Source organism: Meleagris gallopavo, chromosome 9, assembly GCF_905368555.1.
Source record: "Meleagris gallopavo chromosome 9, MGAL_WU_HG_1.1, whole genome shotgun sequence".
Taxonomy (NCBI): Eukaryota; Metazoa; Chordata; class Aves; order Galliformes; family Phasianidae; genus Meleagris; species Meleagris gallopavo.
Genome location: NC_139412.1, coordinates 122,015 through 148,353, shown reverse-complemented (window position 1 = coordinate 148,353; position 26,339 = coordinate 122,015). Strand labels below are relative to the sequence as shown.

Below are 26,339 nucleotides of genomic sequence, written 5' to 3'. Positions count from 1 at the left end.
GCTCATAAGTCTACTGCAGTGGTTTGTTGTATGATGTTCTGGAAAACTGCTAATGGGGAATAATGTCCAGGTTTAACTTGCTGAATTTAACTTGTAAAACAATGGTCATAAATGCTCAAGTGCCTCTTCAGTCCTCAGGTGGAGGTTTCTAGCAGCATTGTTTAGAGGCCCAATGGGAGTGGTAGCTGTTGGCTGTGACTGCTTCCTCCTGCCTAGATTTGGAGTTGTTTGCACATCTGCAATTTGCTTGCTTTTTACACACCTCTCTGCTCAACAGGGCATGAGCATCCGTTCAGCATCGCATTAAACTGTCTCCGGGACTCAGCTGACCAGCAACAAGGAACTCACGATCATACCCTCCTGCTTGATGGGACAGAGGCATCCTTTCTTGAGCAGCTCCCAAGGGAGAAACAATGTCAGTTTGTCCTGAAACCCAGGCTCCAAGCTCCAGTGCAACTGAGAAGGGGTAAGAGCTGCAGGAGTGTCTTAACCAGAATGAGATTTTGCTGTTTTCACTGTCAGTGCCAAACTCTTCCTAGCATTGTATGCATATCCATGAGTTGCACTCATACTTGATTGCATGTGTAGAGGACACAATTGCTGAGGTGCTAAATTTGTCAGTGAAGACATTCAGTCCTTGATTAACTTTCAGTTGCAGGCTATACATGAATTTCATAGGTTCCCTGAAGAGCAGTGAGTGAATAAGAGTTTAGCTGATGACTGAGAGATGAACAGGTGGCTTAACTGCTGTGTATCCCCTGACCACCCTCATTAACAGTGTAGTTATTATCCATGAGATGGTAGAAAGTCCTTGGCTTGCTTGGATCTCTGCCTCTGCTGCAAGTCAATCACTGTCCAGTAGAAATGACAGCCACATGTGTGACGGAGGTATGTTTTCTTTCAGAGTCACTGCAGAAGCATACCAAGAGGAAGAAGTCTTTGATTGACTGGGCCCTGCGGCGCAGCACCAGCACACCCACAGACAGCCCTCCTTTGCAGTCGCCTACCACCCCACAGAAACTCTTCGGCATGTCTCTGTCCTCTGTCTGTCCTGACGGGATCCTTCCCAAGCCAATCATGGTAAGGAGTAGGTTAGGCTGCTGACATAAATGCAATGTGTTTAGCCAAGAATTTAAAGTCACTGTGATGTTTACAAGGACTGGTTTGAGAAGATCAATGTTTGCCCGTGATTCAGATCTAACTCAGTAGCATGAGTAAAAATTGCATAATCTGTATCACTTGTTGTGTAGATGTCCATCCTGTTTCAATGGGATTTTCCAGCAAGACCATCACAAGTGAAGAAGGAACAGTGTCAGTGTACCATGTACTGGTATATAGCCTGAATCTCAGTTGACCAATTTGTCCATTGGTGTCTCACTTGCCAAAGGACAGGAGCACTCGTGTGTACTTGCAACTTAGCTGTTTGACTCTTGTCCCTAGTCAAGTCATGACAAACCTCTTGTACATCTGTCCTCTTTCCAGTGCTGACCAGCTCTTATACTGTTACAATATATGAGATATAAGATAAACAACAGGGTGAAATGTTTGGCTCTTATGAATAATTGAGCTTTCTATTAGGATATGCTGTTTCTGCTGTACCATGAAGGTCCCTCTACTAGAGGCATTTTCAGACGTTCTGCCAATGCCAAGACTTGCAAGGAATTGAAGGAGAAGCTAAACTCTGGAGACGATGTCCAGGTGGATGGAGAGTCGGTCTTTGTGGCTGCAGCTGTCATCACGGTGTGTTTGGCCAAATAACTGCTATCTCAGCTAATCATGCCTTCCTTCTTTCAGTAAGGAAGCAAGATGTATTTTTAAAGAGAGGAAAGATTGCAGGCAGGGCGCTGTGGGGGCTGTTGCACAAAATATTTTCTATCAAGGCACATTCTCAGCTATAGCTTCACTTGTCTATATGCACAGAGTTATCTGTCTGACTTGATGGAGGTTGCTTTAATATTCAGGTATGTTCAGTAGCCCTCTTGCCAATGTTTCATTTTGCACCGTTATTGTACAAAACAGCATCCAGCAGCAGATATAGTAGTATTTACTTCCTAAATAACCATGGCTTCTATCTAGAAGTTATCTCACATCAAATACTGTGACAGAACCTGAACTCAGCAATTCAGATGCTACACATATACACTGCCACAGAGTCCTCTGATGTCAGAAGAACAATTGCTCTGTGTCCTTTTCTGGACATAGAAGAGAGTGGAGGGAGACAGATGTTCTCAAAGATCCTTCCAACATAAGATATTCTGTGATCTTATGTTGGAGGACAAGAGCCATTTGACTGCAGCTGCTCTGCACTGCCCACAGAGAGGCCATTCTCAAAGGAGGTGGTTAGACTCAGAGCCTTCACCCTTTAGTCAGATGGCAAGTGAGAAGGAAAACTGCTACCAAATCTGAGCAGAGACAGTGTGTTGGATGGGGGATGAAGACTGTGGTAAGACTCAAGTTTTAATGGGAAAAAGCCCAGTGTTTGTATGGTCAAACATGGTTTAAATCTTGTCAGGTTTAACCCGATCTGTTAAAAACTGGTCAGAACCAGTCAGAACTTTGAGAACTGAAGTGCTGAAAAACACCTTGCCTGTAGTTTTTGCTGCCCTAATATAAAAGGCTGTCAGACATATTGCAAGGCATATGCTAAATTCTTGCAAAGTCCTTTCAGAAAAACGGCAGTCCTTATTGATTAGAAATATTTCAAACAACTATGCACAGCCTTGAATAGCAGTCCTCGCTTTAGTACAGTAGAGATCAGTGCTGTTCTGTTGAGGGGGAAAAGCATGAGGGCTGGCTGTTTACTCTCTTCTGCCATAAACTATAGATACAGTTAGGTAATGCTGCAAGTGAAGAGCCTTGAGGACAGCTTGGTGAAAATGGGGAGGGAAGGAGAAATGCATCTGTGTCACATTTCATTTTATATTCTGCTTAATATGAATAAACATTGACTATATACATTGTGAAACCAAAACAAGGAAATTAAAACTGACCAGACTGCTCTGCATGTATATATTTAATTCAGGATTTTCTCCGAAATATACCTGACAGTGTTCTATCCTCAGACATGCACGGACTGTGGATGGAAGCTGTGGATACAGAAAATCGATTGAATAAGATTGAAACTATCAAAAGGTTTGTAAAAGCCTTTAAAGATTATTTTGGTGGAGAAGTGGGAGTGGAGGGCTCTGATTGTAGGCTCGTCCTCTTGAAGACTTCTGTTGCTGCCCCAGGTCACAGTGGAGCCATTGCTGGTTGCCAGTGTCACAGATCAAAGCGTTTTCCTTTCAGTGGTCTTTTGGTAACATTTCTAACCCACAAAAAAATCTTTAGAAATTTATTTTTTGGTGACCATTTCAAATTATGAGAACAATCAAATTGATAAATTGCAATACTTCTGCCACCAGAAATACCTCAGATATTATTGGAATTAAATCTCTAGCTATTGTAACTCCAGTATTTGAAGAATGGATTTTTATGAACAGTGCTGTTTTTCTGTTACCACTCCTGGAACAGCTTGGTCAATCAGCTCCCAGAAGCCAACCTTGTCTTACTCAGACACCTCTTTGGAGTTCTTCATCACATTGAGCAGAATTCCGTTGTGAATCAGATGAATGCGTTTAACCTGGCTCTTTGCATAGCACCCAATATGCTGTGGCTACCGAGTCCCACAGGGCCTGAGGAGGAAAGCAGGTCTACAAAGAAGGTAATATTTCATAGGCTTGGTCTCATAATTGTCTTCCTCTTTTACAATTTTTATTTATGGGTTCTGTATTTTGTAGGCTGAAGGGAGGCACAGTATCAGTGATATTGCCAGCTGAGTGGCACCTGGGCTTCCCTGTGCAGTTATGCTCAGTTTGGTGGAGCAATTCAGCCACTCTGATTATGTAGGGTAGAAAAGGAAGCTGCGATTGTTTTACCAGCTGAAATTCCCTTCAGGACAAGCATGCTAAAGGAAGATGGGGCAGCTGGAGTTAGATAGTGCTGTTTCATCTGAATGTAAAGCTATCCTACAGTGATAAAGTATGCACTAAACATGGTGGAGGGGAGGAGTTCTTGCTTGTACTTTGTTACTGATAGCAAGGAAAAACATAGAAGGTGCCATGCCTGGCTCGCTTCTCCAGCTCACAAAGTTCATATCTTTGCCTCAGGTGCAGTTAACACAGAAGTATTACAGCATTCTGAACAGCTTTTTGAACAAGAGATTCTGTAGGAAATTATATCTTTTTGAAATAAAAAGGAACTTTGGGGGAAATGCTTGAATTGCATTATTTATTTAGTTATATATTCACTGTACTGACTTTGTAATTCCTTGTCTTTGTCAGGTAGCCATGTTAGTACAGTTTCTGATTGAAAACTCAGCAGAGATTTTTGGAGGTGACATTGTTTCTTTGTTTCAAAGACCGGACAAAAATTCCACAAACTCGGAGAGATCTCGGGGTAAGTTGGTGGCATTCTATCTTCAAGGCATTGTTAAAATCTTTTTAATAGGTGAAGCCTTAATGCAAAATAGTTTGCTTCTCCTTCATCTCTGCCAAAGAAAAGTGTTGAAAAAACAACTGTTTTTGTGTGTTTTTTTTTGTGTTTTTTTTGTTTTTCCCTGTCAGGTATGGCCAAGAAAGGGGAAAGGGAAAGCAGAGGGCTGAATTCTCACAACTTAAATATGTCCCTGAGCATGAGACTTCATCTGTGGCTGATGTTCAACATATTCCAGTCATTCCAGACTGAAGTACCAGCACAAGAATTTATTGTAGCCTTAGCAATGGTGTGTCCCAGCAATGTTTTCTTCCAGATTAATTATGTAGGTCTAAACAAAATGGTTGAATGAGAGGAGATTCACTTTTCTATTAATTGTGCTGTGAATGCAGGCTAGTGGTGAAAGCTTAGGTTGTCAAGCCAGAAATGTTTATTTTGTACCCAGACTTGGTCTAGTCCCTGGGAAAAATAATGGATCATCTTTGCTTTCCTCTTTACAAAATGGTGTTGGTAATATTTCTTATGACTTGGCTGTAAGGTACTGTGTGGAGTTAGAAGACACAGACAATTGATTGTGTTTTCTACTCTAGGCATGGCTCAGAATGATGACTCCTCTGATGAGCTGGAATTTTCTGCTTATGACCTGGAAAGACCAAAGCATCGCCTGATGCCTAAAGCAGACGACGTTTTTGAAGCACCCAGTGGCTTGTTACTCGATGAGGAGCAAGAAGACTGGGACTTGTTCAGTGAGATCACAGCCTGTTACCAAAGCAAAACCCAGAAGAATGCCAGTGCAGACAGCTATGAGCTCCTAGAAGAGGAGGGTTCCTTCTGCTCCATAGGCTCAATACGCTCGCTTAGCCCAGCCAGGGACCGGTGCTCATCAGAGCCCAGTGTCTGTCTTAGCTCCCAGCTTCCTGCTCAGAGCCATGAGCCAGTGGCTCGCCAGTCTAGCTGTGATGCCACCATCATGCACAATCACACAGGCTACATCCACAGACTCAAGCAACTGCAAGTGGAGAGCCAGAAGTTGATTGATGAAGGCCTTAGCACTGGGGCTAATAAAGCCAGGCAGAATCTGTGGCATTCACCTCAGACCAGCTCTAAGGTAAAGAAGCTCAACTTTCAGAAATCTAACCTGTCCAACAGGTCCAGCTTCTCTAGCCTGTCCTCAACCACTACATCCCCATCTGCGTCCTCACTTAGCTCCCTAGACAGTGCTTTCTCGTACTGTTCAGAGTCATCAGCTGTTAGTCCTACAGATGTCTCCTCCCTGTCGTTTATGTTTGGCACATCTGCCAGGCTTCATGCTGTGTCTCCCAAGGTTGCCAAGAAGTCCCCAAAAGAGTGGCACAAGTCCTTCACCTCTCCTATGCCTTTACAGCCATGTGACCTAGACACTTTCTGTGACTATGAACCCAAGGCTGTAGAGAGCAAACATTGTTCTGGGGAGAGGAAAAGCTTTCCTTCTGGCAGCACAGCTGCAGCAGGGAGCCCTCTAACTGACACTGACTGGGAAAAGGAGGAGAGACAGCTGAGATTTGTGGGGGTGCCTGACCTCAAGCTCCAAAGCCTGGATTATCCCAACGAGCTAGAACAAAATTCTGAGTCTTCACCTGATGACCCGGCCAGCAAGAAATTCCTGCAGATCAACCAGCAGCAACACAGGGAGAAGGTAGTGAAGCACATTGAAATCAGAAGTGTTGATGCCTGCTCTCCAAGCCAGGAAGGCCTGAAGCGCACCAAGATAACTTTTTACATGGCCCCAAATAAAGAATATTACTGGGGATTGCCAGTGGAAGAGGAGAGGTCCTTGGCAAACACCAGCAGCAATGATTCACCCAGCAGCCCCAGTGAGCAAAGCACGTCTAAGGGCATGCAGTCTGTGAGAGTCCATATCCCCCAGACAGTGTTTTATGGGCAGAATACCCCCCTTGTTTTGCAGTCTGTCTCCAGGCAGCTCCACTGTCAATCAACAATCCTGTCCTCACAAGCAAGGTACAAAGAGAACCTCCAACTTGCCTCCACTCCTAAGGAGTTGGAGAGCGAACCAGTGGGGGAGGTACAGGTGCCAAACCCGAGCAAGGGTATCAACACCTTCAGCCACACCATCCGTATCATCCTCCCTGCTTCCGTTCAAAGCACCATCAGGGAATATTTCAAACATGATGAAAACAAGACCTGTCCCATGGCTGAGGCAGAAGCAGTGGAGAATGAACTTCTTCGGAGCAGGATGGAGTGGCTCAGGAGGCAGCCACTGTCAGAAATGGCTACTGAGGACTGTGACGCAGTGGCGTTTGCAGAAGAGACATTTGTCTAGGGAGACGGCTGTGAAAGGACTGAGTTTTGTGTGTGTATGTGCAGCAGAAAATATTCTGATCAAGATGTGAAGAATCTAGTGGGCTGTATTGAGCAGTAAGTGTAAAATGGCACTAATGTGTATGTAATATTGGGGTTTGCAGTTCATTTGGGGTGGGGTGGGAGTGGTGTTCTTTTTGTTACATTCTTTTTCTGCTTGAGATACTTCACCAAAGGGTCTGCCACCAGACTGTCCCTGAATTTGCTGATCTTGGCAGAGGTCTTTTTTTTTTTTTTTTTTTTTTTTTTTTTTTTTTTTAAGCAGAAAAGGAGAAACTCTGCTTTATTTTCTTCAGTCACTGATGTGTACAGATGCCTGGAGAACTGGGGCAGCAAATATTCCAGCAGAATTAGTTAAATTTTAAGCTTGCGTGAGTAGCTCCACTATTCCCTGTTCATCACCACCATTCATCCAAAAGGGGACTCTTCACCTCCATTCCAGAAATCACTACTTCTCTCTGCTTATCTTCCTTTTGTCCCCAGGGGTAGAACTGTGTTCATTACTACTTGATGCTGGACTCCAGATAGACCAAATAGAGCCCAAAGCCCAGCTTTCACTGACAGACAATATCCAAGATCCTTTCTTTTTTTTTTTTTTTCCCCCAGTTAATTATCTGTTGATTCTCATTATTTGATAGAGCCACCATTGCTCTGAAGGACTGTAGCTCTGTTGCTTCAACAGAGCTATGACTGTTTAACTTCTTTGGCATCCTCTGGGAACAGCTGGGTCTTCCAGTCCTAATAAGAGGCGACATCTTTTCTATAACTGAGGATGATAGTTCAGAATGCCCTTCCCAGAGGCAGTGGGGATGGGGATCATAATCAAATTCCAAGTTATGCTGAAAGGGGCCCAAGCAGCAGTTGGTTTTAGCATGAAGTCATGGTGTTGTGGAAGTAGTCAGGAAAGCTGTGAAGCGAGTGCTGCAGCAAAAGTCCCATTGGGCTAGGAATCTCTCAGACAATCTAATAAACTGAGATTGTTCAGGCTTTAATAACACTGCTAAAGCTGTGTCAGAGAAATGCATTCCCACTCACCAAAATGCTCTGCCCAGTATGGTCTAGCAGAGATAATTATGGAGAAGTGCCAGGCAAGCGCATGACAGAAGGCTGCTTGTTTGGCACTACTTAAAACATGCAGCCAGTAGGCTCTTACACTATTGCTGTGATGCCACTCAGGATAATGCTTAGAGTAACTTTTGCCATGATGGGACTTAAGAGGATTGTGGTGCTGCCAGCTGAGCTCTAAAATAAGCAGAGAGCACCACAGTAGCTAGATAGGATTTAAGAAAATGATGGGGAAAGTCTCAAAGATGAAAAGGCTCAGGATATGTCATTCTCTTAGAGAGGCAGCCCGTTTTCTCAGCTAACAGCGAAAGGGTAAAAGACAAGAAAAAATACATGAATCTTAGTGATCAAGTCCTTCTGAAGTACCCCTTTGCAAGTTGCTGAGTGCATGCCACCACCATACTTGAGGGTTGCTTGACACCCACTCTTATTCAGGCCTTGCATAGAGGGAAAACCACATCTGTAAATGACCAAGTAAGAATTTTGCAGTTGCTGGTCACTATCTGTGCCTGGGAACTGGTCCAGTAGTCCGGATTTGCACTCTGTGATTCCCATGGAGATGGAGGGAAGCCCAGAGTCCGCATCACAAGGTGTACAGAAAATGTTTTGTTGAGCAAAGTGCTCAACTCTCAGGTGCTGTCTCTGTCTCGTCTCACCCTGGTGGGCCTTGTATGATGAGCAGTATTTATAGTTGTAATGCAAACCCCCTGCTATCGTTTTCCTCACAGACACTAAAGATGCGCAGTATTGTTTTTGTTTTTATTCCCCAGACCTATGGTTGTAACTATTTGAATAAAAGAGGCACAGGTTTGTTTGCAAGGTAGCGATTGCCTTTTGTTCCTCCTGCTCTTCCCTTCCCCTCCTTTCTGTGCTTGTGTAGTACTGCTTGCAGAAGACCAAAGCAGGCTGTAAGGCACATGCTTCCCCTTCAAGAGCTGCAAGGGTGGCCTGTGCTGGCGAGGAACCCCCTGCCATCCGTATTTCTCTGACGTCACCATTATTTGATGCTCTCCCTCAGGAAAACAGGCCCAAACAGCACCAAACAGGAGGCAGTAGATAACTTTACTGTTTTAACAAGGTGTAAAACTATCCCTGCTGATGCCCCCCTACCTGGACACATGGAAACTTATGTCATTGCTGTTTTGCACCTGACAAGCAAACTGAATCTGCACAGGTTTTTCAGGAACTGCTGTAGAATGAGCAGGGTCAGTCATCACCCTTATCTGTGTCTTTTCAGGAAGGTGAAACAGCACTAAGTATTATGATGGAGTTATCTGTACTTGGAAGGGAGATTAATTTATGTTCCAAACAGGCTGACAGCTTGTAGACTGGCTCAGTGGCCCAGCTGGTTTTGGCTTGGACAAGGAGGACCAGACCCAAATGCCAAGAAAGAACTCTCAAGTTGCATCACCTAAAAGAATTTCGAGCAAGTTAAAAAGAGATTTGTTTATAGAAACAGAGGGAGGGGAGGGGCAAAACAAATTTTCCTCTTCTCATTGAGGCTGCCTAATATGGGCATATTTCTCTAACAATTTATCTAACCCAGGGCTTACTCATTTTTTTAACAGAGGAAAATTTTATTAATAAACTAAATTTGACGAAGTTTATCAGAAAAGATAGGACAAACCACTGATCCCTGTGGGAGCACATGGCAGCTCAGCAGGCAGCACTGCAGTAGCAAACAGTCTGATGATGCTCACACAGTATCCAAGAGAGTTTGCATTATGACTTTAGGAAAGCTACACAGTAAGTAAAACAGTTACTTTGGCACCAAGAAAACGTGCATCTTGCTCAGAAACATTTTTGCCCAAGCTCCTGCTCCTATGGATCTTCATATCATAATACTGTTTTTTAGCCTTGTGCTAGATGGGATTCAGTTCAATATCAGGGAAATAGTTACCTGTGTGATAAGTACAATTCATTTCAACAAGACCTTTTGGTAGCCATCACTGTTCTCATATTCAACATTTCTAACTTTTTTTAAAAAAAAGTTTTTATTCAGATTACATGCAGTAGCTGACAGTTAGACATGCTGTGAAAGCTGGAGTACTCATTCACCATGAGCCCAGCCACTCATGCAGGACTGGAATTTTAGCTTTGTGGATATGAAGATGCTCCCCTCAGTTTTGCAACTAATCCTACACCTACTAAGTTAGCAGAAGCTTTCCCCTTACTTCCAAGTCAACAAAATATACATAGCAAATTAGTCATAGAATCCCTAGAGATAGAAAACTGAGAAAGCCCCTGAGAAAAATTTCACACGACCCTGTTCGCTCAGATCAAATGATATTGAATACACATTGTTTTGACCTAGAAAAGTGACGTTTTCCTTTTAGCACAGCTCTCAGGTGTAGACACAAATTTCCCTTCCCTTCCTGCTGACTTTCAGATTAAAAAATAAAAAAGGGATTTAGTCCAAGTTATCTTGACAACTCTGGGCTCTGCTGGACACGGGCACTCAGGCAGCCACGTAGTACTGTTTTGCCATCTTGGAAGCAAGGAGCTTTCCTGTTCTCTTTTACACTAAAGATCAAGGCCAAGAAAGAGAAGCTCATTTGCCTTGAGAAGACAATGACTCACACACTTCAGCCACCTCTCATTTTTGCTTGGCATGTGTAATTTTGTTCTCTTATCCTGTAGGCTGACAGAAACTGTGATGGAAGTGTCCAGGGAACAGCTACAGTTGTTAATCTCAACTATCTTAGTTTCATTTCTGACATACCTACAATCAGGAAAGTCAGATCTCCATCTGACACTCTGTGGCACCTTTAAGGGTCTGACTTGTCAAGGATTTTGCAACCTAAATTTCAAAGCAAACAGCTCACCCTCACCTTAGAAACATTTTCTTCAAAAAAACAATCGGACTGGAGTGGAATGTGACAGCCACTGCTCAGCCCTTTCAAACCAACAGCTACAGCCTCACTCACCATCCCAACAGTGCATGGCTTCATGCTGGCTAAAAAGAAATGATATCTTCCAATAGCAGGCTGTGGTCCCGCTGCAGGCTCACAAACAGGAATCGGCCAATAAGTACAACTGCAAAGCCCCAAACAGCTTGTCAAAGGGGCAGTGGCAGCATCAGGAATGGGAATATATAAAGTGGTACTGCACCGGGTGGTTTCACTGTTTTCATTACATCTCTTTTGCAGCCCATGGTAAATCACAAACGAGTGTGCAGCACCTGAATTTTTTCCTAGTGCACTTCCTTCTCTTAGTTTTCTGGCATTCAATTTTGTATTGATTCCCGCATGACAGATCAGAGCAGAAATCGAAGTGTGAGGCAGGGGAGTTATAGGGTGTCACTGCCTACCTGTGGGCAACACACTGACCCTCAACCACAGTGATATGAGTAGAGCTCATGGCAGAATTACTCCTGCCTGAAGGAGAAATATGGAGGGATTATCAGCCATGGAAAACTGCTCTGAGATGTCTCAGAGCCAGCCACCAGTCAGAGTGTAAGAGACCAAGTAAAAAAGAACAGAAATATGATGATGTCAGAAAAATTCAGGTTCAAGTCTCATCCTCTTCCTTCCTAACTGCGCCCTGGGTTTCCTGAGTCGCCGGTGCACAACGAGCTCCACCTGGTGTCTGAGCGAAGCCTCAGCCGTTAGCATCTCTCGGCCCCTGGCGTTCAGATGCGATCTGACGCTCAGACGCACCGCACAGCGTTTGTATTTAACAACAAACTAAAGAGCTGAGTATGGGTAAAGACTACGCTCTTGTTTTTCTGAACTGTTCCAGGTGGATCCTGGCTTGCAAATCCAGCACAAACCTGGAGGATAATGCAGGAAATCTCCGGAAGGAAGCAGAGTCATGAGGTTGTCCCGGACAAATCGTTTTATGTATTTCAACACCTTGAAAGGCTGCTTTCCACTGCAACAGGATGCTTAAGCTTGGATTTTGCAGTTCTTTCAAATCTAGAGGAGGACTTGTATAGCCAAAAGCACCTGTCCTCCCCAGTACAGTACTAGGGATAATGAGAGATACTACCCGTCTCTACGAAATTCATTTTTCACTATCTAATTATAACGCTATAATGTGATGGAAAGTACAGCAATAAGAGCAGAATGGCAATATCTTTGGCTGCAGCAAATGAGGGCAAACCCAAAAGCAGCAGCTGTGGATGCAGAAACAAAGGAAGAAAATTCATTTATCTTTGGAAGGTCTCAGGTAGGCAGGGATCTCCAGCAAGATACCCTCACCTCCACTACCAACCCTTAAATGAGGGCTGGGAAGGGGTGGATCCTGCCTCCATCCCTTCCGTCATCAGCTGCATTGCTCGCGCTTGAGCTCCCCTGAATTGGCCCTGCCTTCCCACCAGGTGCTCCATCAGGCTCTGACTTAGCATTTCTACCATATTTGGTTACATATAATGGATTCTCTACAACATTCTGAGTGAATATGTCAACCTTGCCATCTAAAACAAGGGGAAAAAAAAAAAACAAACAACCAAAAAAACAATGGTAACTGGGACAGTAGGTTCTACATCTAAATTCCCCCTAACTAGTTCTACTGCAACCAGATTGATGTTACAAGAAAAACATATTTACAGATCTAAAAGCCTGATTATTAGGATTTTATTTTATGTACACTGCAGTACATTGATGAGAAAATGTGATATTTAGAGAAATTAGCATATCATGGCACATAACAATTCAGTGACATGCATTCAAATGTTCCTGCTAAGCAGACTAAGCTTGTCGATGTCATCAAGCCAAGTAGCACAATCTTGCATTTGGAACAGCTATCTCTTCTCAAGCTTCCCAAATTGGGAAAAATCTGCTCTGCAGTTAAGTAACAGAACATCACAGAATTCCCAGTAGCCACAGAGAATAGTGGAATACTTAAATTTAAAAGGAGATGAGTTACACACAGCACAGATGTTTACTGCCACCCACCCAGGGAATTGTAAAGCCACATGTTTTCATCCAGTTGTGCTCAGGAGAGCACTTCAGCATTTATTTAAAACTTATGTTGAAAATCCTAGCATTAAGCTTTGTCTAAATAAGAGATTTGCTGAACAGTCATACATACTAAACCAGACTTCTACTGTCTACTGTAAACCAGCTGCAGAGTACTGGTGTTAACATAAAGCCAAGTGTCCCTGCACACCTAAGGAAGCGGGTTGTGCAGGAGCTGTTTCCGGTTACTGTTTGCTTTGCTTTCCAACCTCCAGCTGACTCCTAATATCTGATACTTCCACAGGGACCTGCACTGTCAGACCATCCATCAACTTCTTAATGCGCACCTGGCATCCAAGGCGAGATCTGAGGAGAAAATATTGAGTGAATTTCATTTGTTTCCACAGTAAAGGAAGAAATTCCCAACTCACATTGGAATATTTGGTCCAGGATTACTTTTCACAGAAGCAAAAGACCCAACAGAAAACAGCTCTAGAGGCACAATTGCAATGCAGAACATGTCCCTTTGGAAATGGGTGCCAAACAGGTACTGAGAATCTGTCTCAGAAGGGCTTTGAGCATCTATTGCTGCCAGCAAGTATACTTACGTCTCAGTGAGTCCATATGCCAAGTCCAGCATATCCATCTCTTCATCTGAGATGGCATCCAGCTTTTGAAAGGTATCTTTCTCAAAGATGAGGTGGCAGGTGGAGCAAGCCAATGTCCCTTCACACGCACCTGGTGGAGAAGTCAGGGAGTGGCAGGAAATCAGAAGAAAACACTGGGGTAAAGGGAGATGATCTTTGGAAATAGTGGGAAAAAAGGTCCTTTAGCAGACCTAGAGCATGTCAAAAGAGACACCAGAAGACACAGCAGATGAAGATAGACTTCAGCCTGCCTCTGCTCTGGGAGGATCAAGGTTTTCATATTCATACTTCAACCATCATGCCACTGGAATTCCAGTGGCAGCAGGGTGGTCAGTGTGGTAAGACAGCCCAGTGAGCAGCTTTTGGGACAAGAACCTTGCCAGAAAGCAGATGCAAATTGAGACCCCAGGTTTAAGCAATTCAAGAAAAGCTGACTGCATAGCTAATTGCTGATGATGAAATTAGCAAGAGAGATGTATGCATCCTCCCTATGCTTCATGGTCTCATCAGAACACAGTTCTGTGTGTGCAGTTGTACTATTCCCAAGTACCCACTGGTCACAGCACAGACACAGAACTCCTTAGAGTACACATCCACCTGCAACACCTACCAAATCCATCAATGGCCAAGTTTTGGTTGACTACCACTTCCAGCAGACTCTCCCCTTCTTTGGCCGTGGTTGTGAGTCGCTCTCCATCCCGATTTATAAAATGCACTGTCACTGAATCTGCAGAGCTGTAGGAAAAGTTTGCAAAAAATCAGAGGATCCCACCTTCTCCTGCACATCCTCTGCCAAAGCCTTTTGGCTGAATACCTGAAAGATTACACTACACATACTAGAAGACATTCAGGTTGTCAGTTCTCAGTGGAAATGCACAAACTAGGGCAGTTCAAATCTGAGCTGACCCATAATAGTTCCCATTTTACCAAACTTCTCTCAAAATAAATGTTCAGCTGTGAGTGAATAAATGCAGAGGCTCTGCACTGCTTCTGCTTGGGCTGGTGTGTTTGTAGGCAAGGTACTATGTTGTGGAGCCTGGGATGTTAATCCCAAATGCAGTAATAACAAGAGAAACCCACAGGATCCAATAAAGTAAATGATAAAGGATGTTGTTGTTCACTCATCATTTCCCCCTCCCTTCCCAAGGGAATTACTTGCTGACCGTTCCTTTTCTGCTCTTTATTCCTTCACAAAGTGTTCACTTCTTGTGTGAGGTCAATCACAGTGGGCTTTCTTGTGATAAGACATGCTCAGCCCAGTTTACAGAACAATCATGCTGAGTAACATCCTCTGTGCTGATGCAATCCTTTCTTAGGAGAAGTAACTGGTTGTGTTGATTGCCTACGGGATTTAATCTAGTAGTATTAAGGACAAAGCCATCAGCATCACTTAATGCTGACTTGGGGGAACTGCATCTACAAACAAGAGAGAAACATCATTCATTTCATCTCCTCCAGATCAGGGCAACTTCTGACCAACTTTCACAGCACAGTTCAACTCACAAACTCAACCACTATGACGAACTGCATGTCCTAACCTAAGTAAGCAGTCTCAGCAAAACCCAGCATGTGACACTGCACTTGGAAGCCTGGCAGGACATAGATGATGCGGTCTTGTACAGCCCCTGCCATCTACAGCCACCATCTCAGCAGATGAGCACTTGATCTACATTCCCCATATCTTATCAGAAAGAACGTTCCAGGAAGGCACGGCAGCTTGCAGTGAGGCTTCCAATTATCTAGATAGAGTATTATACTTCCCAGAGTGGCAGACAACACCAGTTCCCCACTCTGCATTTACAGCAGCAGAGATAAGAAATGTGAGAGAATCTGCAATTCATAGAGCACCCCAGTGATCATCTCACCATTTGCACAGCAGGAATGCCCAGGTACCTGACCTGACCTGCCTACCATCCCCATTCCTCGAAGGCCTCATGGTCCCTAACGGGACCTCAGTAGTGCATGAATTCATGTGCCATGTTGCTATACTCATGCTCAGAATCCAGGCATTAGCTGTGATCTCCTTGGTTCCAGAAGCTTTCAGAAACAGGGGAGCAGTACCTCTTATAGATCAGCTCCCTGAACCATCTTCATCCCAGATGAGCATCTACTTAGCCTCATCCACCTCTCCCTTACAGATCGTGTTTTGCACCAGCTTCCTTCTGTGGGGTCCAAGGTAGAGTTCAAGGCATTTCCCTTCTGAGAAAGTACTTCCTAGTTCAGTGATAGATGGGTCAGGATTTTACTCACCTCGATTCCCCAGGAGAACCCTGGAGTTTGCATGTGGAGCTGAAGCCTCTTCTTGACATCTGTTTTGATTGTAAGCAATTCTGCTCAGTCACCTCACAGAAATAAACAAAGTGAGTTTTACTCACTTTCAGTCCACTTAACAAGGGTCGCATGAGCCCCGAGATGCCTTGAGCTATCATGCTACTGAGGTCTTGCTTTGTGCTTCCTGGGATGTCTTCTGTTGCAAGGCAAGCTAGAGTAAGAGTTATAAATATGGTGGGATGGGAAAGGAGGGGGGAATAGAAAAAAGTTAGGACTGCCTCCCTGGGGAGGGAGGGGGAGAGGGAGGAGTTATGCATGAATCTTGCTGCTCTCCAGCCCACTTGTGGCTGTACCAGGGCACTCATGGGTACTGAGCAAAATATTGTAACAAGCATCATTTCTTCACACCAGTCCCCAAGGAAGACTCATCTTGTTTTGCCTTCCAGACTTCCTTTACAGAAACTAGCCCTAAATCCAGATTTTAGGAGCAGCGTTCAGTGCAGTGCCCCTAACTATATTAGGGGGCAGGGAGAGGGTCACAAGCTGACAATTGGAAAAGTAGAGTAATGGAAACATCGAAGGCCTGAATGATGGTGCCTTGTGAAAAAACGTGGGGGGGCCAATCAGTTCTTACACAAACAGGGTGAGAGGTAGACTTACCAGACATCCTCCTGACATGGACACCATCTGGCTACATCACTCCCCAGTACTGCAGGCTCCCAGCTGTAGAATGTGAATATTCATTCATACATTTCCCAGGACAGGCTCAAAAAGCAGCACAGTTCTTTCAGTTGTTAAATTCTCTGATGAAAAGTGCCATAGAGGCACAGATAGGTATCACATCTCACACTGACTGATATTTCATGCTTGTGAAGCTTCCAGAGAAGAAACTTCCAGTTTGTTTCCTGAAACACTGACATCACTTCAGTGTTGCTCTGCACCAGGGTAAATCACTTTGCCTGAGAAACAAAACTCTGCAGAGCGGACAGTTTCAGTTTCAGGGTTTTTTTGTTTTTTGTTTTTTTTTTTTTTTTTTTTTGGGGGGGGGTGGTTTTTTGTTTTGTTTTGTTTTTTTGTTTTGTTTTGTTTTTTTGGTGGAGCATGAGAACAGCTCTAATCTCAGGATCCTGAATTGTCCCTAATAGCCAATTAACAGTTCACCATTCACTAGGATGCTTGATTTAATCAAGTTTTTAATGAAATAATATAATATTAGCCAGCATAAGCAACAACTTTTGAAAACTGACTCTTTAATCACTCCACACAGGAGAAAAAAACTAAAGTATAAGAGTGAGAACTGGCTGGAAAATGTTCCTCTCTACATGCACTCACATCCTGTGCCCAAGCCTGCCTTCACTTCTCAGGCACCATCAAGAGATGCAGCAGGCAAACCAGTGATCCAAACAAACCAACACAAAGCATCTTATCTCTCCAGCAAACCTTGAAATGAGAGATAAACTAGATGTATGTGCAGCAGTTTTCACAGCAAGGACATTCATGTGCTTGCCTGACACTGACCTCTCTCCTTGCCAGGAACTCAGAGCACAGCAAGTGACAGGTCAATGCCACCAGATGGAAGAGAGGAGAGCACAGAGAGGGAAGTCAGGCCTGAGATCATCATCACACCCAACCCTGCAGGGAGGCAAGCAGCAGTTTTCTTGTGAAAACAGAAGTAGCCATGCTAGGGTGGGATGGAACCACATCCTAAACTGGGTTCGGATATCCTGTGCTAAGGTCTTTGTAACAGGGAGGAAAAAAGCCTGTTAGTGTCAGATCTTTTTTTTTTTTTTTTTTTTTTTTTTTTTATTCCCTTACTTCTTCCTTCCAATTGTATCTAACAGCATGCTTAAAAGTAAATCCAGCATTTCCAGAGCAAAACTTCTTTCATTTAGTCCAGGATACAAATAGAAAGCTGTTCAAATAACTACCCATCCCACGGAAAGAGAAAAGAAAAAATATAGGAGATTTTAAAATCCCCACTTAAAAAAAAAAAAAAAAAAAAAAAAAGCCCCTCAAAATGTTGGTTTGGAAGTTCAGCACACTACGGGAATGACAGGCACAGCTGAAGTGAATCTTTAGCTCTGTTTCATAGAAATTTGGAGAAAGTCAAGTTTCCACCAGCGAACACACATGCACATGCCTCTTCTTGCTCACTAGCAGGTCAGGCTGCCATCAGTGCAGTGGCTGCGCTGACATGTCTAGTAACATCTTAGCACACACTGGGAATGAAGAGATTTTCTGGCCTGAAATACATTACCCAGTTTCCTCTGCACCACACAAAGGACAATTTTCTTTCCTCCCAGTCTAGGGACCCTCACAAAAAATTTCCAAAGTATCTGTGAGATGCAATTATCCCCTCCATCTCTGACTGTTACATAAGTAATAAACAGATTGATATCAGCACAGCACTGGTCCAACAAGACTTCGTGCAGTAGTGTTGCAGCTCTCCAGAGCCAGAAGCATGCTCAGGCTTCTGGATTCTATCTCCATCTCCTCCAACCACAGTTGGTTTCAGGGCTTTGAAATACATAGGCATGGTCAGCACCAGGCAGACTTACACTTGTTCCCTTCGGTAGAATACACTGTGCAAACCAGAAGAGTTCTTCTGTTAACTTTGTAGCTTCCAAGAGACTGCAGTTGGACAGTGTAAAGTTACAAATCTGTTGCCTCTGAAAGCAGATTAAGATCGTGATCTAATCTTGTAGTCATTGATATGCATAGGTATGCAGTTCTGGGTTTGTGAGAGCAACTTCACTACCATTGAATGAATATTTGATAAATTAAGGGAGGAATAAGTCCATCCTGAGAGGTAGTGGGAGGAAGAATCAGAGGCAGCCTTTCCTGCAGCTGAGCTTCCACAAGGACAGAAGGGGGAAGGGATAGAAATTATACACACAGCAGAAACTACCCAGTCCCTACCCATGAGTGAGCTGCAAGGTACACAGATGTCAACCAGGTCAGCATATTGTCACCTGCTTTCTCCAGTGAAAAACTGATACTTGATAACATTCAGGTTCTTAACAGTGGAACTCAAAAGAAGTCCAGACAGAAGAAAGGAACTGAGCAAACAGCTCAATGAGTCATGAAAAAGCTGAAGTCCAGCATTCTGTCCCAGTAGAGAATTGGTTCCGTTATTGTTTGGAGGTTTATGAGAAGGGCAGGTTGTCTGAACACATGAAGGTAGTGCAAGAAATCTGAACTGATTTCCATGAAACGAGCCACTAGACTCAGCCACAAACTCTGTTCTACCTTGGAATAAACACATCACCCTCTGTATTGTGTTCTATAAGCAAACAGGACAAATTGTACTTGTTCTGCTTTCTCCAAGCCCACAGGACCAGGCAAAGAGGGCTGCCCCAAAACTGATGTTCTGAACCCAATCCTACAAAGTACTTGCATCAAGTGAGCTCAAGTCTTTGAAAGCACTGACTAGTAGGGGCCAAAGAGTTAGGGGGAAGGCTTTAAACATGCCTCAATCTCTGTATCTGTCAAACAAGACTACCATTTTCTTGCTCTGGCCTTTCTCTAGGTGTTCAGCAACCTTAGAATTGCTGAAAACAAATGAATCAAGGGACAAATTTTCACCACTGGAAGCAAGAGGGCAACAGTGCTATCATCAGAGATGAACTAATGCTGCAACAGGGAAGCAAAATGAACTTTTAACAGAGCTCCTTGACAACAGCCACCTCTCTGGCAGTGCAGCTGCTGCCTGGCTGGGTGAAGGCCACACCAAGTTACAGTGCCCAGGCAAGGTCTTTATTTGCAGCTACAGTTGCTTCTCCTTTAGTCAGTCAAGGATGCTTCAGAGATGAATGGGAGGGCACTACGTCTGCATGTGGAGTATAGACAAGCTTCTCTGTAACCTTCCAAGTCAAGAGCAGGATATTCCACATTCCCTTGACCCTCCCTCTTGATTGGAGAGCAACCCTGATTCGTATTTCTCGAAAAGAGCACAATCAGAGGCAATAACAGTGACAGGGATTTGTAATTTTCCAACTAACTCTGCTCACTAGAAAGCTGTAAGAGTGGTGTTAACACTTACACAGAGGAAACAGCTTCTCAAAAGATGCTCCTGGAAGGCACTTAGAAAACTCCTTTATTCAGACTCACCTTATTCTTTCCTTTCTCCTCCTCATTTGATTCTCTGTTCTCTGGAATAGCCTCATCCTGCTGTTTGAGAATATCCATCCTAAAATTACTAGTAGCTTTGAGGGAGCTATCACACCGAACAAGATGTGCATCCAACCATTGCTCTGTAGCAGCGACCTGCATCATCGTCCACAAGATGCAAACCTACAAGACAATAGCTAGCCTTAGCCTAACTCTGAATATGCACTGTAGCCTAGATCCTTCTCTTAGAGATGAGCTGATTTTCCTGCAAGGAAATATATGACATCACACATGGAGTCAACTTGCATATGGCTATGCAGCAGTTCTGTGCTGACATCAGTCACAGATGAATTACACTGTTCTCTGCCAGCTGCCACATGTTCCGATTACAGGCTGGTGTAAGTTAATTACACTGCATGCTGAGGACTGAGTTATACATAGCTAAGAACCTGCACTCAGCAGAGCAGTCACACTGAATGGCACGGAGAAAACTAGTTGTACCTGTTATTCTGTGCTTCCTCAGTAGGAGATATTCTGTCTTCGTGATTTTCAAGCAGTTGCCACACAACTGTGTATGCTTAACATATTGCATAATTGAGCATTGCAAGATGTTGGAACACAGCTAATAGATGCATCTTCTCAATGAAGAGCCACTGTAGCAAGATTCATGAAGTCTGAAGCTTCCCAGGTCAGCTGAGATGAGAAACATGGGAATAAGTTCAGTTTAGTATCTCAACCTGTTTAAAGATAGACTAGGAAGATCACTGAATCACAGAACATCTTTGAAGTGACCCAAAGGGATCGCTGAGTCCAAGCCCTGGTTCCATCCAAAATTCCAACCCTGCATCTGAGAGCAGTGTCTAAATGCACCTTGAGCTCTGGCAGCTTGGGGCCCATGAACTCTGCCCTGGGGAGCCTGTTCCATGCCTGAATACCTTCAGGTGAAGAACCCTTTCCTAATAGCTAACCCTGATGCAGCTTCACACTATTTTGGAGTCTCCAGATCCTCCAGAAACATAAACGTAAGTGAGAAAGTATTGCCCACCTATAAGCAAGTGCAGTAAATGATAGAAACTCATTTGTGAGAGCTGCATTTACAGATCAGCATGTTTTCTCTTGAAGAATGCACTACAGTAGTGTTTAGGTAGTCATCACAGTTCATCTAGTCTTGTGTTTGGGTTTATTTGAATCCTGAAAGGAATGAGGAAGACCATCCTACAAAAACTGTATCTATGCCAAAGCCAATACAGATTTCAGAAGTTTCCACTGCTCCACACTACACATTTTGTTTCAGACAAGTTCAAGTTTCTCCTACAATAGCAAATCTGAGTAACAACAGGTTTTTATTAGATCTCTTGCCTTATTTTACAGTGCAGCAAGCAGGAGACAGAGGTTATGCAAAGGCCTTCTTAACAACCGCATGAAAAGCAGACAAAACTAAGATCAAACAGTTCATCAGCAGAAAGTTGGCAGCGGCCATATTCCTCCATCACTGGGCCCTGTCTTGCAACCTTAGGAAACAGAAAGAAAGCCAGAGCAAAGTAGTTGTGAAACAAATGAGGTTGTAATCAATGGTAAAGGGCCAGACTCAGACAGACGCAAGTTCAAGACATGCAGCAACGCCAAGGCTGGCTACCTTCTTACAAACTCACCTGTTGCTAGATTCCTTGAGGGTCTGGGCACAGCCCTGCACACCAGGTATTCCACTGGCAAATTCCTGAAACAGTTTTTCCTTCTCTTGCTGGGGAAGTTTAAAAGTTAAACGTGATACAAATTTACCCTCCATTAAATTAAAACTTACACTCAGACTGACCTTCTATGGATCATGTGCCAGAAGTCTAACTAGGAAGCACATTGCTAGACCCAAAGCAAACTTTAAGCAATCATCCAGACACCATCTGCTGAATTTCTCTAAACTTTATTGGCACTGTAGGAAGAACAGGGTATGGATTTTAACAACTCCTCCAAACAGGAAAAAAAAATGCTTTAATATCAAGGGTCTCTTTACAGATAACCACATGGATCCATGAATTACTACATAACCCTAAGAAAATGTGTTTTATTATAATCCAGTAAAAAGGCTGGTCAAAAAAAAATAATAATTTACAGCAACAACAAAAAAAAAAAAAAAAAAGAAAGAAAGAAAGGAAAAAAAAAAGAAAAGGAGAGAGATAAATCAAGCCAGGCAAACATTTGATAGGGTATTTCTTCTTCCCTCCCTCCATCCACCTGAGGAGTAGTTATCCATTTGAATTGGGACATGGAAAGAAAGAAAAACAAATCTGAAAAATAAAAATTAAAAAACATGCCTACAAATCTCACTGTAATACTGAAAGCTTCTTACATTAGTTTTCTTGCAAAATATCATTTCTTTATAATACAGTATACATTTCCAAGGGAAGGGGACCATAAACACATCCTCCATCCCACGACTAATATTTTCTAATTGTGCATAGCTAGAAGTATTGAAATCAAATATCATTAGATATCACTGGAATATAATACTGCTTAAGAAGAAGGCATAGCTGAAACAACTACAAAGAGGGAGGTCAGGTCACTGGCACAGGCCGTTCTATTCCTATATTGGACCAACTGGAGCTAAAATGACTTAAGAAAAAACCAAACCCTATAAACAAGATATGCCAGCATCGTAACACGAATTCAGCAGTGTTGTGTGACACACCAGAACAGAAAGGTTCACTGTTTTATTATTCGAACACATATTTCAGGCACTATATATCAGATCGTTAGGAAACAGTTTTAATGTAATAAGGGCTTTATTTCCCTGCAAATGCACCAATAGTTGCCATGGACAGTGCAGAAGTGCTGAGAACCAGCTTTAAAGCACCAGAAGAGAAGTGTAATGGTTGTCTGCTCCACCAGTGACGAGACTCTCATAGAGTCAGTGCCAATAACCCTTCAGTACAGAAATATGCAAATCAGTTCTGACAAGTTTAACTGCAATCTTTCATTTGTGACTTTCAAAGCACTGGAGCATATGTTTTTGGTCAGCCAAAAGCTTCCTGCGTTCCCATGTTCTGTCCAGGAGGATAAAGGGGGCTCCCATACGACTAATCAGGATGTTCAGAAATAGCACACTAAACTTCTAACCATGGTTTGGTTGATTGGTGTTCCCATGGATTTACTCACAGACATGTATTGCTTCCAAAAAAGTACAACACTGGTGAGGTTGTTTCTAGCAGCCCAAGGAATTGTTGAGGAAATACTGCAGTTTGTTAACACTGATGTGGACATTTCTTTTTTGGCACACTCCTCCTTTGCTTATAATAATAGGAGCTGAAAACACTTCAGCATTCAGATGTGAATCATCACGAGCAGTGATACCATGCAGATAAAGAGGGTATCTACAAAACTGAGAAAAATTTAGAATCACATTAGGCAAGAAAATAAATCATAGGCTAGCCCCACTTTCTATAGGAACAAGCTGTTCCAAGGAGGGCAAAGCAAATGAAGACACCATTGTAGAGGGAATCCATCGTTAAGAGGCCTCTTCCAAGGGTCGACATTTCCTTCTACAAAGGATCAAGGCTAAATTCAATTCAACCTGAGATACATGGCTGTTCCCTCCCCAGAAGTGACAAGGATGACTCTGGGTAGCCGCAGCATGAGTAGGAACGGATGGAAAGCAATTACAACAATTAACACAGGACAAGTCTCCCCACAGCCACCACTGTCCTCCTCCTAAGAGACAGAACCCTCTGAACTAGAAACTACAAAGGGGCAAAGCGTCCTTCTGGAGAAAAACACACACACACAATAGAGCCAGGAATCTGGCAAAATGCTAGTGAAGATTAAGGCAACAATTGGACAAATCTCATGACCCTCTCCCTTCAAATGCTGCTGGAAGCCAGGAAGACACAGCTGCAGTTTTGTTTCTACATGACCCAGATACAAAATAGTTTTGGTCCTCGGTTGTTCTTCACTTTTTATGAACGTATCTATTTTAAACAAAGACATCTGAGCTACAGTAGATCTATACAGTCATAAGGCACCAATGACTACATGCCAAAAAGGCCTCATGGAAAAAACTAAATCACCTCACCTGACTAGAAATGTACTGGTTCAGCAAAAGAAATACAGTCATGGGAGTTTTCAGTTGTTTACATTTCTGCTTACCCCTTTCCATTTTCAGTGGTGACCTCAAGATGAAAGGCAGTGTTCTTTAGCTATCTCTGCCTCACTAGTTACATTCAAGTCAGACAAAACAACAGCAAACAAAGCCATTTAAGCCATTTACCCAGAGGAAAACTTATTTTGGAAAGCCTGGAAGTCAAGGCTCCAACACATCCCACACCAGTGAAAATATTTCAAAGGCCTCCTTGTGATTAGGAAATTTCATGTTTCATCTTTAAACAACATAAGGTAACACCAGCAGGAATGCCACAGATTCTGTTTGGTCTGCTTACATTTAAAGGACAAAAGCTTTGGTCTTTTGGAAAGTATGTCCACATTCTACCTCCAACCCTTCTTCCCAAACTCCAGGTTATCTATCTCAACTACGTGATTCAGACCCTTAATGATGTCAAAAATTTAGATCCTGGCCTCAAAGCTTAATACTGAAGCTTGTGCAAGTTAGTAGGAAGGCACAATGTCAAACTGTTAGCACTTTTTATAGTTCAGTGAAAGTATCTGCTGGCCTCCCTACTCAATGAGAGAGGACAGTTATACAGCCATTTCAGTAAGCAAAACAAACTAAATGCGGTATGACTTTACCCAAAGTCATAGAATTTCAGATTTGCCCTAATACAAGTTAGCTTTCCCAAGCTACCCAGGAATACGCAAATGTCATTCTTTCTTCTGTCGCCGAACTCCAGCATTTACCAAAAACTCTATAAATAAGACCATGGTCGCTCTTCTGTAGTGGTTCCAGCACAGCACGATTATGAGTGAGTGATGGGAGAGGATGAGAAAGAAGGAGAAGGGACTGCAGAGCGGCAAGTGCAGGGGAGAGTTTACATGGACTCAAACTCATCAATGCGCTGCTTGGTGTTGCCCTGCCGAATCTGACGGAGGGTCTTGTACTTGTCTCGGCCCAGCCGCATGTTCTCAGCGTGGATCATATCATTGGCCGTCTTCTTGGTTTCATCCCGAGCGTTTGCCAACTCTGAGGAAAGAGCCTAGTGAAGGGGACAAAGACAGCAATGGGTTAGGCAAGCCAGAACCTCAATGCCAGGCAAGGAAGTTCCTTGTTAATCCTCCTACACAGGAAACAGATAAATTCAACTGTACACTGTCTTGGGCAACCTGCTCCAGCTGAGCCTTCTTGAGCAGAATAGTGAGACTAGATGATCTCAAGAGATCCTTTCCAACCTAAACAAGTGTGTGAAAGTTGCAAATATTTTTCCTCCACATTTGAAAATAGTATACCGCGAGGTGCTTCCACCTTACTTATCTTTGTCTAGCACAGTGAGAAAGACTGTCACTAATTTACTTCACAGGAAGGAGAAAGTCCAGTGGAGAAACACCTGAAGACTTAAAGATTGCCAGGAAGAAATCAAGCAACTACTAGCCTTCTACCACAGAAGAAATGTGTTGTGCATGACAGAGGACACCTCTATCACTCTACCTGTGCGTGATCAACGCAGCATGATGCAAAACAAGCCAAGTCTGTTCCAAGCCATGCAGCCAGCAGACATTAAAAAAAAAAAAAAAAAAACTACAAAAAAATGAGCTACCACCACTTTCTAAGCATCAATACCAGAAGGGTGGAATTCCTTATGAGAAGGAGGTGCAACATTTCTAACCCCCCCCCCCATGCTGAGCTGTAGCAGGCTACTGTCAGCATTTTGCAGTGCAACCCATTCAGACAGGACAGTTACAGCCAGCTGTAGGATAAGAACTCAACCAAGCCCTCCAATTCATTTCAGCTGGACTCTGAACAGCTGTCAGGTAGCTGGCAAGACTCACACAAGCATACTCCATCTCACAGATGCTGCCTCTTGGCATTGCTTGAAAAGACTTCGCTATTTCCAATGAAATAGAAATGAACTGGAGACAAGTTCTGCCCTTTTCCCTAATGGTAAGCAGCAATCCAATGAAGTCATGATCGCCTTTTCCCTCACTCACTATTCACTACTCCCTTCTTTTTTTCCTTCCTTTTTAAGGAATACCTGTAAAACCTCACAGTCACAATTACAAAAAGAATAGAAGCAATGCCCATGTACATACACTCGGCTGCAAACTTCTTACCTTCAAGTGTTTCTGCACTCGTTCATTTTTCTCTGCTTCAGTGGTCCGCTGCTCCTCGCTGCGGTCCTTGATGGTGGCCTCTGATCGAAGCTCAGCACTGGCTTCTGCTGCATTTTCATCCTGCTCATCATCATGCTCATTCTCAGAGTGCATTGGCTCAGTGACATGAGGAGTGCTCATGGCAGTCTTCAGCTCCTCTTTGGTTTTTTCTAGGTCCTCCTGCACCATTTGTGCCTGCAGTAAGACAGACCACACTTAGTCTGTGCAACTCAGATGTAACTTCTTGCAGAAGCACACAAAAATA

General features: G+C 43.4%; 3 protein-coding genes across 6 annotated transcripts in view; 1 reads left to right on the top strand and 2 right to left on the bottom strand.

The window, feature by feature from the left end:
- The window catches only part of LOC100549832 (rho GTPase-activating protein 20-like), a 38,343-nt gene extending 22,398 nt beyond the window's left edge, over positions 1–15,945 (top strand). For 2 of the 3 annotated variants that reach the window (XM_085230853.1, XM_085230852.1), the window contains exons 9-15: positions 278–466; positions 905–1,080; positions 1,579–1,740; positions 3,023–3,132; positions 3,514–3,703; positions 4,323–4,437; positions 5,064–7,084. In XM_085230853.1, the coding sequence (XP_085086979.1) occupies positions 278–466; positions 905–1,080; positions 1,579–1,740; positions 3,023–3,132; positions 3,514–3,703; positions 4,323–4,437; positions 5,064–6,793 (2,672 nt within the window). In that variant the 3' untranslated portion in view covers positions 6,794–7,084. Of the gene's footprint in view, positions 1–277; positions 467–904; positions 1,081–1,578; positions 1,741–3,022; positions 3,133–3,513; positions 3,704–4,322; positions 4,438–5,063; positions 7,085–11,637 lie in introns of those variants that run through there. The other variant, XR_014885042.1, reaches the window with a different exon arrangement.
- LOC100549678 (adrenodoxin-like) lies at positions 12,452–15,888 on the bottom strand. The gene is made up of 4 exons (XM_010715119.4): positions 15,695–15,888; positions 14,055–14,179; positions 13,406–13,535; positions 12,452–13,163 (listed from the first exon to the last, which is right to left on the bottom strand). The coding sequence occupies exons 1-4, from the start codon at positions 15,871–15,873 to the stop codon at positions 13,043–13,045; spliced, it is 555 nt and encodes a 184-aa protein (XP_010713421.2). The 5' UTR covers positions 15,874–15,888; the 3' UTR covers positions 12,452–13,042.
- A 5,782-nt stretch (positions 15,946–21,727) lies between the features above and the next one.
- MSN (moesin) overlaps positions 21,728–26,339 on the bottom strand; it is a 38,774-nt gene continuing 34,162 nt past the window's right edge. For both annotated transcript variants that reach the window (XM_085230856.1, XM_085230855.1), the window contains 2 exons: positions 26,036–26,269; positions 21,728–24,963 (listed from right to left, as the gene is read on the bottom strand). In XM_085230856.1, coding sequence (XP_085086982.1) covers positions 24,799–24,963; positions 26,036–26,269 — 399 coding nt within the window. In that variant the 3' untranslated portion in view covers positions 21,728–24,798. The remainder of the gene's footprint in view (positions 24,964–26,035; positions 26,270–26,339) is intronic.

Excerpts from the sequence above, each read along its gene's own strand:
- LOC100549678 (XM_010715119.4), bottom strand. The coding sequence starts at position 15,873 with ATGATAGCTCAAGGCATCTCGGGGCTCATGCGACCCTTGTTAAGTGGA. Across the intron at positions 14,180-15,694 it reads GGTTCTCCTGGGGAATCGAG|CTCTGCAGATTCAGTGACAG; the intron begins GTGAGTAAAATC and ends CTTTTCCTACAG. Across the intron at positions 13,164-13,405 it reads GCATATGGACTCACTGAGAC|ATCTCGCCTTGGATGCCAGG; the intron begins GTAAGTATACTT and ends TTTTCTCCTCAG.